Genomic DNA, 14,822 nt, shown 5'->3' on the forward strand with positions numbered 1-14,822 from the left:
TATTTTAACAGCAGGAGATGACATGACATGACATGGAAAAAAAAAACAGAATAAAAGTGTAGAAAGACAGGTGGGAGACTTAAAGTCAAAATTAATGACAAAAATAAAAAAGTCTGCTTAAAGAAAAATGAAAAGGAAATATAAAGGACAGCAAGAGGATCTTTCAATTATAAATTTAAGTTTCAGTGCTCAAATATTGCTTTATTTTAACAATCAGGATAGTTTTTTTATATTGCATTATTTTTAGGATTTTCTTTAATTTAGAAGTGTAAGATTCTTCACTGTGACAATGTGAAAGCACACAGAACATCAGTGTATCATTACTGCAGTAGTCTCCAACCAGTTTGGCTTGGCACATCAGGATACCTTGTACCATTTGTATCCTTAACAGCTGGGCTATACCACTATTAGCTGAATAGGTTTTTACTTATTTCTTTAATTTTTTTTTCTTTTTAATACATTTGCTTCCTCCTCAAATGTTATCTGGGCATTTGGAAGCCAAATAATTAAGTCTGTAACAATAAAATAAGGATGCATAGCTCTTTTTAAAGTAGAATATTATTGCTTTACTCTAACGTCCAGCTTCTCAGGAATCTAACATTCAATAGCTAATTTTTTCTTTTTTAGTGCCCCCCTTTTTTTGAGTCTGTTACTGATACTAAATATTATAGTTTTATGCCAAATGTCTAAAGGCAGACTATTAAAATAAAAAAAAATTAACCTGGGATATTAAAAAAATAAACTTCATAGAATTATCATAACAGCAGATAATAAGCTCCAGAATATAAAACAGATATTTTCTCCTCCCACGCCCAAACTAACAATGCAGTGATATAACATTCTCATTTGGCAAAGTGATTACCAAAGTTCATGCCAAAGAAACACAAACCAATACATAATTCTGGAGCTACAGCAAATGTGAAAAAATATTAATTTTCTAGGTTTTAATGCATCTCTACATAGATCTGCTGAGATTTTGCTGTTTTGAAGGTACTGCGCTAGAAAGATAAGCCACAGGCAGAGAGAGGAGATAGACTACAGTAAGTACTAAAAGCAAAATACTCACAGGGGTAGGAAGTGTTCAAAGGAAGAAAGGCATCATCATTAGCTGGAAGAATCAGGAAATCTAATAAAGGATATGTCATTTGAGATGGGTGGGATTGGGAAGATAGAGACGCAGGGTATGACTATTTCTATAATGATTCTTCATGTTTAGGTACTCATCCTATTTTATCTGATATTATCTTTCTGGTGATTTCTTCTTGCATTTCCAACTTTGTGTCTAAACCCTCCACTACATGACGTCACTGAGAACTAGCCATACCAAATTAACCCCTGTCTCCTGAATAAACCAAACTTTTTTTTTTTTTTTTAATCACTTAGCCCCTGCTCTTACTATTGTCCCCACCCCCTTCACTACTTTCTTCACTTGCCTTACAGAGGTTGCAAATGAATATAGAAGGTTTGGTTCACTTTCAAGGTCTTCCTTGACCTCTCCATGAATTAAGTGTGTTATCTCACGGGGACTTCCACATCTCTTTATCTGAGGTTTGATAACTTTGTCTCCTATCAGGTGTCACTACACTTCTAAACTTGTTTTTCCAAGCAAAGTATGAGATTCCTGAGAGCCTGGGGGACGGGTGGTCAAGTCTCTGAGTCCTCAGGGCCCGTGCCTCCCAGGTGGCTAAGTACTGAGGGACTGCGTATACCCTGATGAAATCAGTGCTTGGCAGGAGACAATCCGCGCAAACATAGCTCGGGCTTGTACCCCAAGGTTCTTATCAGCAGAGGATGATACGGAAAAATCAACTCTAGACTCTTGGATTCACTTCTTCCTCTGGCTGTCTGGGCCACTAAGGGGGAACTCCGAAGGCTAAGGCCGTGCAACCTGGAAGCCCACAGCGCTACTAGCAGCAGCAGCAACAGTAATATAATTGCCACCGCTGGTGCTAAACCTCCAGGCGTTTCGATGTGGTTTCCTAGCCCTCATCTAAATGTTTCTCTTTAACGGCCTAAAGTGGCCCCTTCATTCTTACCCAGAATCTGGGAAACACCTTCCTTTCTTTCAGACTGTGAGAAAAAAAGAAAAAAAAAGGGGGGGGGGTGCTTTCCTGAGGCTTGGAGCGGGGATTCCCTCTCCACGTTGGTGCGCTCTCCACCCCGCTTACCCGAGCCGAAGGCGAGCCCAGCGACGGCGCGCGGGGCACCTGGGAACACTCCCGACACCCTGCGGCCCCCGCCCCCGGGAATCCGCTAATTAGGCTCGCCCCCATTGGTTGTCCCCAAGGCACCTCCATGCCGTCATGGTGTTATGCTAATGAGGGGGAGTCTCATTGGCTCGGCCCCCGGCGGCAGTTGCGAAGGCTCTGGCGGGGAGAGCCGGGTTGGCCGCAGCTGGGACCAAACCCACGGTCCCCCTCGCGCCCGCTCGGGGCTGTGCCGCGTGCACGCCCGCGCGGGGACCCGCGGTCGGGATCGCCCTCGGAGGAGGCTCCTCGACCTGCCTTTTAGGAAAGTGCCTCCCCAGCGCGCGGCTCGCACGCCTCCTCCCCTCTTTCTAGGCACCGTGCGTGTTCGGGTTTTCTTTCTTTCTTTCTTCCTTTTTTTTTTTTTTTTTCCGCGAAGTAACTTTTGCGTTCCCGCCTCCCCCGAGTCCTGGGGACCAGAGGCGGTGCCGAGCCTGGGGGCGGTTCCTTGGCAGCGTAGATTCTTGTCAGAGCCAGACTTTTGCTCCTGGGCTCGGTTTGCATCATCCCCATCACACCCTCTGGAGAGAGGCGCCAGCCCCCTTTCGGCCTCAGCTTCCGGCACGGAGCCGACCCCTCCCCCTCCCGAGCCCCTTCCCCTTCCCCGTCCCTCTGTGGCCCCCCACATCTTGTCAGTCCTCTCCCTCTACTCCGCAGAATTTTCTTTCTCTCTCCCTCCTCTTCTCCGTTCGTCGTTTTATGTTTCCCACTCTTTGAGGAAGGATGGTTGATTTGGAGAGCGAAGTGCCCCCTCTGCCTCCTAGGTACAGGTTTCGGGATTTGCTGCTAGGGGACCAGGGATGGCAAAACGACGACAGGTGAGTGGTGCGGTGCAGTCTTGCTCCGGCAGCACGGCTGAAAACGAGCCAGAGATGAGGGAGGCTGAAGGGGGAACAGGGGAGAAGAAAAAGGGAGCCCGAGACTGGGGGAGGGAGTGAGAGGGACTCTTTGATTTGTCTCTCCATTTTGACTGCATAGAGCAATTGCCTTGGACAAGGAGCTCTTCCTTTTCACTTTCTGATCCTTGCAAAGCATTTATTGCATTTATTGGGTACTTACTCTTTTGTCTCTCTGCGCTTTCCTACGGTGTGTATAAGGCGGCTGCTAGAGGTACAATACATCCAAATGGCACGCAGTGTCAGTGCCATGTAATTTTCATTTTTTTTCCCTTAAGGTGTTCCTCAAATTTGAAAAACGTATCCAAGTTGATTGAAAAAGCACATAAGAAACTTAAAATCTCTTGCACCCGTTTGCTTACTCCTTGTCAGTGTTTTCTTGTTAACGTGTTCACCTGCTACTGGGAATTTTATGCTCTTTAAACGTTTGGAGTTACAGACAGACAATTGGTTTAAATATGTAACAGGTAGTTAGGGAAAATGACGTCAACTGAAAATACTCAACTTTGAACAGGTAACTGTGACTGTAGTTAGTAATGGTGTTTGTAGAGCATGACCCAACCTTTTGGTAGTTCATAGATTTTTAACCTAACTAGTATGTATGTCACAAGATTAAAACTAAGTTTGAGAGCGAAAATGTTTATTACTAGCAAAATATTGTTCATGTGTTTTATCCAGAGCATCACTGCTTTACCTAGTTGAACTTCTGAAATTCCTCCAGCCATCTGATTCATTATTTAAAAGGCACATTTTATGTTTCATTGAATTTAGTATTTTCTGGAATAGTCATTTCATGTATCACATGTCATATGTTTTTGTTTTTAAATGAGCTATGTATACTAACTAGGCTCTTAACTCAATTGAAATATTTCCCTGAAGTTCAGTTTGGTACTAATGTTCTATTTTAATTACAAAGTAGATCCATTATTGGTCCTGTTCACAAAATCTCATCCCGATTCAGCACTGGGAAATATTCTCCTTTTCTTCCTCACCATTTCAGCTCCCAATACCAACTCCTGTCTCTACACACACAGGCTTTTATCTTGGGCATAAATTTTAGACTTCTTCTTTGGTTTCATAATAATTTAAAGGGGCATGGATGTTTCTCAGAGGGTAATATTTCAATGCAGCCTCTTTTTTAAGGCAAAACATATGTGTTTGTTAAGGGTTAAAAGAACAAATGCCAGTTTACCAGTATGCTTGGAAAGTAAGGTGTTCTGGATGACTGAAGAGAAGGAAATGGATATCTAAATAAATAGGAAAGTTAGTTGATGTTTAGATAAACTGTAGTAGCCTGGTTAAATGACTTATCAAATGCACCATTATGATTATAGGGATGGAATCTATATTTATTACTTCAGGACTACGCGATCATTATGTAGAATAGAAATCTTCATTCTAGAAATTGTGAGATGGACTGAATTCACAGAGGATATATTTTGGACTTGTGGTGACAAGATTGTTTGTTTTTTAATATTGTATCCAAGATGTTAATTGTTCCTGAGATTTCCTTCATTTTTCCAAGGATGCTGCAGATATATTTCAGTAACTAGGAATTTTGGTTAGTTGAATACTACCCAAGTAAGTCACTGCTATTAAAAATAAGTTTTACATAGTTAGTTAAAATATCCATTATAATAGAAGTTTATGCTAGCACAAGTTTAACTTAAAATCTAGGCCATATTTACTATTAAAATTAGGCATTAAACATTAAAAAATTGTTCATCCATTTGGCTGATTTTGTGGCTTCATGAAAACTTAATATCGAGTTTTAGTTCCATTTGTTGTCCTTTGAAGACAAGATCCTTGGGTTAATAGTGACTCAGACTTCAATCCTTTGCTTATTTTCCCACTAGCTGAGTGTCCTTGGGCAAGTCATTTGACCACTATGAAATTCAATGATCTTATTTCTGTAAGGTACAAAACTAACACTTAGTTGGCACTATGCACTGGCTAATCTAATTTGTTAACTACGCTAATGGTGTGTGTGTGCGTCTGTCTGTCTGTCTGTCTGTCTGCAGGGGTTTATGTGTGTATGTGTATTTTAGGAACTAGGAAACTAAGTTTCTGGGAAATTAAATGCTTCTTTTGGTAATCTATCTTGTAAGCGCAGGGATGACACTTGAATTTGGTTCTTTGTGATTCAGATTCTTCAAGAAACTCCTAAGTTCTTTCCATTAAGTTTGTTTGAATTTGTAGGAATAATTAAGCAGCATCTAGCACAGTTTACGTGCTCATTAAATGTTAGTTCCCTTCTTCACTTCTGATTAGCAATTTTCAGTTCTTCTGTTATATTTCTTCAGAATTCTAAATTAATATGCAGTAAGTAAAGTCATCTCTTTTGTCTTGTGCTCACAACTTCCTCTTTGCAACTGAGTCTAAGGAGCTTTCTTATTCGACTCAGTTATCATGGACTAAATTCCTATGGAGCTGAAGAGAAAGCATTCTTTCATAGAAGAGTGGGTAGATGGTTTATACCAACAGATACATTTAGTGATTTGTTCATAATCTTTAGGCTATTTTCTATGAATATTCTTTGCCTGAAATTTTTGTTTTTTGTTTTGTCATACTCCCCCAACCCCATCACCTCCTCAGTCTCAGGGTTCCCCAGGTCAAAAGTGCCTCTGAGTAAATGAATAAATAAGGAATTGTTAGATAAATACCTTAGCTTTCTAACTCCTTGGTTGTGATAATTCTGAAACATGTTCTACACTGTGTCCAATGGGACAAGCTCCAGTTACCCATAGTTATAATTGGTTTAATATCACAAGCTTAATCGGATTTCTTCCCCTCTCCCCCTGCTGATATTTTCTGGGTTCAGTTCCCAAAGAAACTACTTATGCTCCAATCCTTATCTCAAGGTATGCTTCTGGGGGAATCTGAACCAAGATTGGGTATCTTCTTCTAGAGTCACATCCTAGAAATGATGGAGAAATCAGCTGATGGGAAAGTAGGCACATTCTACTTTGCTCTTCATGTTAAGAATTTTAAATTAAAGGATGCTGGGGTAGCTCAGTTGGTTAAGCATCTGACTTTAGCTCAGGTCATGATCCCTAGGTCCTGGAATCAAGTCCCACATCGGGCTTTTTGCTTAGTGGAGAGCCTGCTTCTCCCTCTGCCCCTCCCCCTGCTTGCGCTCTCTCTCTCTCTCTTTCTCTCTGTCAAATAAATAAAATCTTTAAAAATTTTTTTTAAATTAAATCTTAATAAGGCATGATTGTCTTATGAAAATGAGTAAGCCATATGATAGATGTGTGGAGTGTGGTGAAAGTGGAATTTTGGTGGTCTCTACACCATAGATTTTCTGCGAACTAACTTTGGATAGTTCAGTTTATACTGTATCACATATATGGAAATACACGTGCTTAAGTGTATACGTAATGTAATATGTATGTACATGTGACACACATATGTATAGAATTTGTGTGTGTGTGTATGAATCAGTATCATCTTTACATAATTCCCTCTCCCTGATTTGCATTCTGATGACCTTTTCTGAGTAGGACATAAAGGAGCAGGGTTAGATGTAGCATTGCAGAGAACTGCACATTTAGCACATGAATAACATTAGTTCTCTGAGGCCATGAAATAACTTTGAGAGTTGCTAAATGAGAACACTGCTAATGCCTAGAGATGTAGAGATGTCTGTTGCACATATGACTCACATTTATTTCTTTGGCATCCTGAGTAAAACACAAAAATCTAATTCAAGTGGCTCATGAAACATTTCTTAATGGTCATTTATCCATTCAGCTAGTATTTGACTCCATGCTGCATCTCAGGGCCTTATTAAGTTAGGTTTTAAGAACAATATAAGGAGGAATGTGAAGCAGTGCTTTGTCAGGAGGTGTTCACAGATGTTTTTAGAGGAGATAAGCTCCCCTCCTGAATATTGACAGTATTGTTTATGCTATGATGATGTTTTTGTGGAATTTCAATTTTAAGACTGTCAAGGTAATCATACACCCTTTTTCATAGGCTAGTCAGTGTTGTTTGAAAATAAAGTAGCTGAAGTCACTGTATTAGGGATGACTCAAGGTATTCTATATATTTTGAATCTAATATTTAGGATTCTTAGTATCCTCAAAGTTACTCTATGATTAAAACTAATATGATTAGAGACTGATTTTAACCGGTTTATATGGAAGCCATTCTGTCATATGTAGAATTGTTGCAGCCTTCACGTCTACTGTTTATTGTTTTAACATTTCTACGATTCATAAGACAATAACGATTTAGAATGTGCTCTTGCAGTTTAGTGTTGGTAAATTTCAAGTTTTAAATGTCTTAAGACAGAACAAGCCCTTCTCATCCTCTCATGACTTAGTAATTTTAAAGTTCAGAACACAATGCACTGGATGTGGATGAATTGTCATGACTGTTGATAATTCAGTAATTGTCATTACTGTTAGTGGACAATTCTCAGTTGCAGTCACAGAGGACTAGGCCTTTTATTTAATTAACACCACTCAGTTTTCAAATATCTGATCAGTTGTTTCAACTCTAGTAATTTTAAGTGTTATCTTTCATATTTTATAGGTGGCATTCAAAAGTAATGTAAGCAAGTAACCTAATGCACTGTAGTAATTGAAATCATAAAAGGATTTGAACAAAGAGTGCAATTCAATGAATTAGTAGTTTAAGAGGTATTTATAAAATGGCAAAAAAAGTTTGGAAAGCTTTTGGAGTATATGTAATTTTAGATATCATATAATGCAAATATATTCATTTATTTTATAAAGTTAAATTGGAAGAATGGGTGTGGAGTGGCACATTTATATAACCTACTGATTTTTATCTCCCTTAATATAATTATATATTATTTTGAAAAGTAGCCATTTGATATAAAGTACTTATTATAAACTAGTAAGTTCAGGTCATTAAATACAATCTTAAAATATTTTGTGTTAGTAAAAAGAATCGAGTATTATTTTTACTGTTTAATTATATAGTTGAATCAACTTGCATATGTAATATCTATAAAAATGATTTAAGCATTTATTGTTAAGAGAATATAGATAATGCTATATTTCTTAGCACTGTCTATTACATTAAGGGAAAGCTCCATGAATAAGGAAAGAAAAAAATTGCCTACTACTGAAGTAGGTAATGGTGCATAAAATGACTTTAGATACATACAGTGTAAATCATACAATGCAGAGAAATATTCATTTTTAATAATTTTTGTTTATCAGTAGCCATAAGAATTCAAACATTAATATTTTATATAAAAATGTATTTGATTTCTTCCTTTTGACCTGACCTTATAATTGAAATGCGGCTTTTTGGGGCACCTGGGTGGCTAACAGTTGGTTAAAGCCTCTGCCTTCTGCTCAGGTCATGATCCCAGGGTCCTGGGATGGAGCCCCCCTTTGGGCTTTCTGCTTAACAGGGAACCTGCTTTCTCCTCTCTCTCTGCCTGCCTCTCTGCCTACTTGTGATCTCTGCCTGTCAAATAAATAAATAAAATCTTAAAAAAAAAAAAGAAAATATATTTTAAAATGTGGCTTTTCAGATTATGTAGAATTTATTTATTTATTACTTTCTTACATGGAATTTATTTTTAAAGTTTGCACCATTTACCTACTCTCATATATATATATCCATTTTCTGTATATGCTTATGTGTTAGTAATGCCTCTTCTGTGAATATTATTACACTTGTAACTTTTTGGAGTACTTTTATGTATAATAAGTCTTGAATAAGGAATTTTGGAATGTAGAAATTTCATTTTCTGCATAAGTTATGTGACATTTTAAGGAAATTAAGCTTCCTTTTCTTTTTTCTTTTTAACAGAGGGAGGGGTACTGGGGCAAAGGGAAAGGGAGAGAGAGAGAGAACCTTAAACAGGCTGCATGTGGGGCTCGATCTTATGACCCTAAGATCATTACCTGAGCTGAAATCAAGAGTCAGACATTTAACAGACTGAGCCACCCAGGTGCCTCAAGATTAAACTTTGTACTAAATAGGTTCTCCATGGCAGCTTCCACTTAGTCTTGAGGATGGCTGCAAAAGCATACTTCTTTATGGCTGCCAAAGAAAATGATTTCAGCTAACTTGTTTTATCAAAATTATTAACAAACTTTACCCCTTCTCTGTTAGTAATGTAACTCAACTTCTGCAAAAATACATTTGAAAGGTAGTACAGGAAATAATACAAATGAAGGCTAAACACATAGAGCTTTCATCTTCATTATTAGTACAAAATAAAAATTAAACTAACAATATATTTAGTCATATGTGTACCTGTGGCTTAGGCCAAGCTTTTATTTTCTTCTTGTCGATAGTGGATGTGGTATTTTTGTGGGCTTTGCTAAATCATGTTCTTGTTTATTAAAATGTTTTACATGTTCATAAATCCCTTTGTCATTGGTTTGCCTGTTTTTATCAGCATATTTATGTATTGCCAATATTGTCTTACTTATGCACCATCCTTATCTAAGTTACTTTTAGAAAGTGAAGCAAAAAGAAATACTTTTTCAATAAGATCTAACCAGATGCTTTATATATTTATAGTTTGAAATTAAGTTAGCATGACCTCTTGGGAGCAGTATTTATTTATTTATTTATAAAAGTCTAGGTATGTACATATGCATGTGTGTATGTATTTAAGTAATCTCTACGCACAACATGGGCCTCAAACTTATGACCCCCAGATCAAGAGTTGCATGCTTTTCTCACTGAGCCAGCCAGGCATCCCATGTGAGCAATATTTAATACATTTGATCAAGATGTTTTTAAACTAATACTTTTATGTGTTTTAAATTGCAAATTAAAATTAGTTGAAGTAGTAGATAATGATCCAGAAAGACCATTACTTTTACTTTGTGTCAGTCCTTGACTCAATATGCTTTTTTTTTTTTTTTAAGTTTTTAAAAAGATTGGGAGAAGAAGAGGAAAAGTGAGTTAGGGGACTAGGAGGAGGAGAAGAACCATGAGAGACTGTGGACTCTGAGAAACAAACTGAGGGTTTTGGAGGGAGGCTGTGGGGGTTGGGAGAGCCTGGTGGTGGCTATTAAGAAGGGCACATATTGCGTGGAACACTGGGTGTGATCAATAAACAATGAATCTTGGAACACTGAAAAAATAAAATAAAAAAATTTTAAAAAAAGATTTTATTCAGTTATTTTGAGAGAGAGAGAGAGTGTGCATAAGCAGGGGAAAACGTTGGCAGAGGGAGAGCAGGCTCCCCAGTGAGCAGGAAGCCCCATGCAGGCTCTTTCGGGGACCCTGGGATCATGGCCTGAGCCCAAGGCAGACACTTAACTGACGGAGCCATCCAGGGGCCCTTATTTTTATTTTTTTAATGGATCATGAAAAAAACAATTCTTTTCAGAAGGATCTTAATCATCAGACAGTACTAAAGTTGCAATGTCAGAGAAAGTCATTTAGAGCACAGAGTGAGAAGACAAGGTATATCTAGGGCACTGATAACATCTCATCCTCAGTATAAATTCAGAAGTGGTTGTGTGGAGTTGAAGAAAGTGAAATGGAGGTGAATGTACTGCCTAGATAGAGAAGATATGGATAAGCAGGGCCAGAAATGTCTGCTTTGCATACATCTCTTATAGCAGAGTGACCATGTGCTTGCTTGCAGCAGATGAATAAAAACCCCAGCTTCATGAAGGCAAAGAAAGTGCTGTGAAAATGGCTTTGGGTCCTTTGCATCTGATCATCTGGAGGCCTAAGAGTGGATTAGAACTTTGTGACCTTGATTCTTGTAACTAGATACAACTATAGCAAGCAGACTCTTAAAGAGAATCTAAGATGTAGTATAATTTCAGGGGGAAAAAATAAATCATTTATGTAAGCTAATTCAGTACACCAGTGGCATTAGATTTATTTGTCTCCTTTGCCTGGGAAGTAGAGATGGTTTGGAGTTGTGGAGTGAATCAGAGGCTATTAAAGCCCCAGTTGCCTGGAAGGAATAGGGGAGAAATGCTCCTGGGTGTGGGGGAAAAGAGGATCCTCAAAAGAGGGGGACTGAGGACAGTGAGATTTCTTTCCATAATATTCTTTTGGATTGCTCATATTTATCTTTATCTTTTTCTGACAAATAGGAGCAGTAAAAATAAACAGAAGCAGAAACCCTGACTGGCAAGCTTGGCTGGTCTGTAGGGGACTGTGGCTGGCAGTAAACCCTCACTCTTTGACCCTTTTCTGTTTCCAGTTTTCAGTGGGCTTCTCTTTGGAACTGTGCTTTAGTACTCTGCACTCCTGCAACTATGGCATGGCTTTATAGAGTGAGCATCGTGCCCTCTGTGTATGCATTCTTTGAACGCAGAGCTATATTAATTCCAATTTTCACAGTATGTAAATATGTATAAGAAATGGATTTTGCATGCAAAGCCAAGAACAATGAATCTAAGAAATAAAGGACTGCTTTTTTTTTGGTTTTCTTGCACTGGACTTTGCACCGAATCATAAAGATGAATCGCTAGTACAGGCGCACACTTAGCCCATCTTGTAAATCACTGTGGATAGGGATAAAAGAGGATTAACACATTTCAGCCTCATTTGACTCCCTGTGGGAAAACTTGTAGATTGTCCACATATTGCAAACAACCAGTTATTAACAACAAGGACCAGATGTGTGGTTTAATAATGGACAGCCTGCTGTCTCGGTCCTTTCAAAAACTGAAATACCACTCGATCCCCTAGGAATCAGATAGGGTGATCAGTAAGCCGCTCAAGTACCAGTAAGGAGCGATGGCAAGGACTTTAATCACTGCCATAACATGCGGTGATGATTTTGGCAGATTATAAATGGAAGCGTTCAGTATTTTGTTTCTTTTTCTTGCCTATCTCTCCAGAAGGGTTCATGTACCATTTCACCTATTTTTGCTGGGAATATAGAAGATCCGGTGAAAACGAATGGCACCGCATTGCTGCTTATAAAGGCAGGGGATGTTTATCAGGAGCTGAATGTATGCTACACATTGTTCTGAGTGTGTTACATGTATTATTTCATTTAATCTTCACATCAGCTCTTAGGAATTCTGTTTTCCCCCCTTTTTTAATGAATAATCTGAAGTACAGAAATACATAGCTTATTCCAAGTTATGTAATCACAAAAGGTAGAACCAGAATCCAATTATTATGCCCAACAACTATGTTTATAATGTAAGCAGATGTGATTTCATGCTACTAAATAACAGGACAAAATGTAAACAAATGTTAATGCTTCTAAAGGTAAAAAAAAAATCATATAACATCTATGTCCCTCTGAGCCCATATTACAGTAATTAATTTATAAGGAAAGCTATGGAGTTTTCAAAGTTGGTAATATTTTCTGGGAGAAAAAGGGTTTTTTTTTTCCTTTAAATATAAAGCATTATTCTTTCGACAGTCTGGAGAGAGTGGGTTAAAATAGGAAATTAGTAAAACAAATAAACATATTTTGTTTGTTTGTTTAAACAAAAACAGGATGTAGGTGAATCAAAAGGCGTTATATTAAGATCATATAATTAACTTACTAATACTCTTAAAGTATTCACTTAGGAAGCTTTGGCTAAGGTCATCCATTTCCCATAGTCTCATTTGACTTTAGTTAATCTATAATCTATAATTACTTTTCTTTAGATATGGCTAGGTGTTTTGTTTGTCTTTTTATGTTCTTTAGTAGAACTTTGGAGCTTCCTGCTTAGACTTTTACTCTGTAAGGTATTTGTATCTGGGTGAAATTAATTTTTCTCAACCACTCTACTGGTGATAATGAAAACCTTCTTGCAGAGATGCTATGAGGTTTAAATGGGGTAATGTGAATTTATTGACTGTGAGTTTAACACTCAGCCCTACCTATTAGTTTCATATATTCCGAAGAAAATTTCAATGGTTCATATAAATATGTGCAGTAGCTTAAAATAAGCAAAAAATAAAGCACAGAAAAAAGGTAATAAGGGGAAAAATCCAAACCAGGCATAGAGTTGGTCTACAATGTGAATTCTGTGAGTTCCTATATAGTTCCTGGAGATGGGCCACAAAATTTGCCAGAGCAAAGAAGACATGATCAGTTGCATAAGATGAGAAATAAACTAGTAATTCAGGAGAAATACAGCTTCCCTTGGTGTTCAGATTGAAAGGACATTCTCCTGTGGATCTTACAGTATCCTCATTTAGTCTCTATCATAAAAGAATAGCAAGTTTCCTAAGACTTTGTCACATCCTTACTGCCAGGCAGTGATGTAACTAGAAAGAATTATTCACTTGAAGTAGATTTTCAGGACACTTATAAATGTATTTCAGTTATATTATGTAGGACAAAAGAGGGAACACTTGGGATTACTGAGGGATTATGAGCCTTTTATGTATCTTCTTTAAAAATTTTAAAAAATAGTCTATACTACTGAAAGCAATCTATAGATTCAGTGCACTCCCTATCAAAATGCCAATAATGTTTTTCACAGAACCAGAACCAATAATCCTAAAATTTAAATGAAACCACAAAAGGCCTCATATAACCACAGCTGGAGGAATCACAATCCCAGATTTCAAGATATACTGCAAAGCTGTGGTAATCAAAACAGTATGATACTGGCACAGAAATAGATACATAGATCAATGGAACAGGATAGAAAACCCAGAAATAAATCCACATGTATAGATCAGTTCATCTACAGAAGAGGGAAAGATATACAACAGGGAAAAGACAGTCTCTTCAATAAATCTTGGGAGAACTGGACAGTCACATGCAAAAGAATGAAACTGGGCCACTCTCTTACACCATACACAATGATAAACTCAAAATGGATAGAAGACCTAAATGTAAGACCTGACACCATAAAACCCCTAAAAAAAAAAGGCAGTAATCACTTAGACATTGGCCTTGACCAACATTTTTCTAAATATATCTCCTGAGGCAAGGGGCAAAAAAAAAAAAAAAAGCAAAAATAGATTACATCAAACTGAAAAGCTTTTGCACTGCAAAGGAAACCATCAACAAGATGAAAATGCAGCCTACTCAATGAGGGAAGATATTTGTAAATGGTATATCCAATAAGGGATTGATATCCAGAATATATAAAGAACTCTTATAAGTCAATACCAAAGAAACCCAAATAATCCAATTAAAAAGGAGAGCCTGAATAGACATTTTCCCAAAGAAAACATGCAGATGGGCAACAGACACATGAAAAGATGCTCAACATCACTTATCATTGGGGAAATGCAAATGAAAGCCACAATGAGATACCACCTCACATCAGTCAGAATGAATAGTATCAAAATGACAAGAAATAACAAATGTTGGTGAGAATGTGGAGAAAGAGGAATGTCCATGCACTATTGGTGGGGATGTAAACTGTTGTAGGCACTATGGAAAACAGTATGGAGGTTCCTCAAAAAAATTAGGAATACCTTATAATCCAGGAATTCCACTACTAGGTATTTGCCCAAAGAAAACAAAACATCAGTTGAAAAAGATACATGCACCACTATATTAATTGGAGCATCATTTACAATAACCAAGATATAGAAACAATCTAGGTGTTCATCAGTAGATAAATGGATAAAGATTTACACACACACTCGAAAGCTCACAAAGACTCACACACTGTGATATTACTCAGCCATAGAAAAGAATGAAAGTTTGCCATTTGTGACAACAGGAACGGACCTAGAAAGTATTATGCTAAATGAAGTAAGTCAGATAGAGAAAGATAAATGTCATATGATTTCACTT

General features: G+C 37.6%; 1 protein-coding gene across 9 annotated transcripts in view; it reads left to right on the top strand.

Moving 5' to 3' along the window:
• The first annotated feature begins 2,363 nt into the window (after nt 1–2,363).
• Nucleotides 2,364–14,822, top strand: part of KCNT2 (potassium sodium-activated channel subfamily T member 2) — a 345,029-nt gene continuing 332,570 nt past the window's right edge. For all 9 annotated transcript variants that reach the window (XM_045081137.1, XM_045081140.1, XM_045081141.1 and 6 more), the window contains exon 1: nt 2,364–3,064. In XM_045081137.1, the coding sequence (XP_044937072.1) occupies nt 2,970–3,064 (95 nt within the window). In that variant the 5' untranslated portion in view covers nt 2,364–2,969. The remainder of the gene's footprint in view (nt 3,065–14,822) is intronic.

This window comes from Mustela putorius, unplaced genomic scaffold (assembly GCF_011764305.1).
Source record: "Mustela putorius furo isolate JIRA1106 unplaced genomic scaffold, ASM1176430v1.1 tig00000508_pilon_pilon_pilon, whole genome shotgun sequence".
Classification (NCBI taxonomy): Eukaryota; Metazoa; Chordata; class Mammalia; order Carnivora; family Mustelidae; genus Mustela; species Mustela putorius.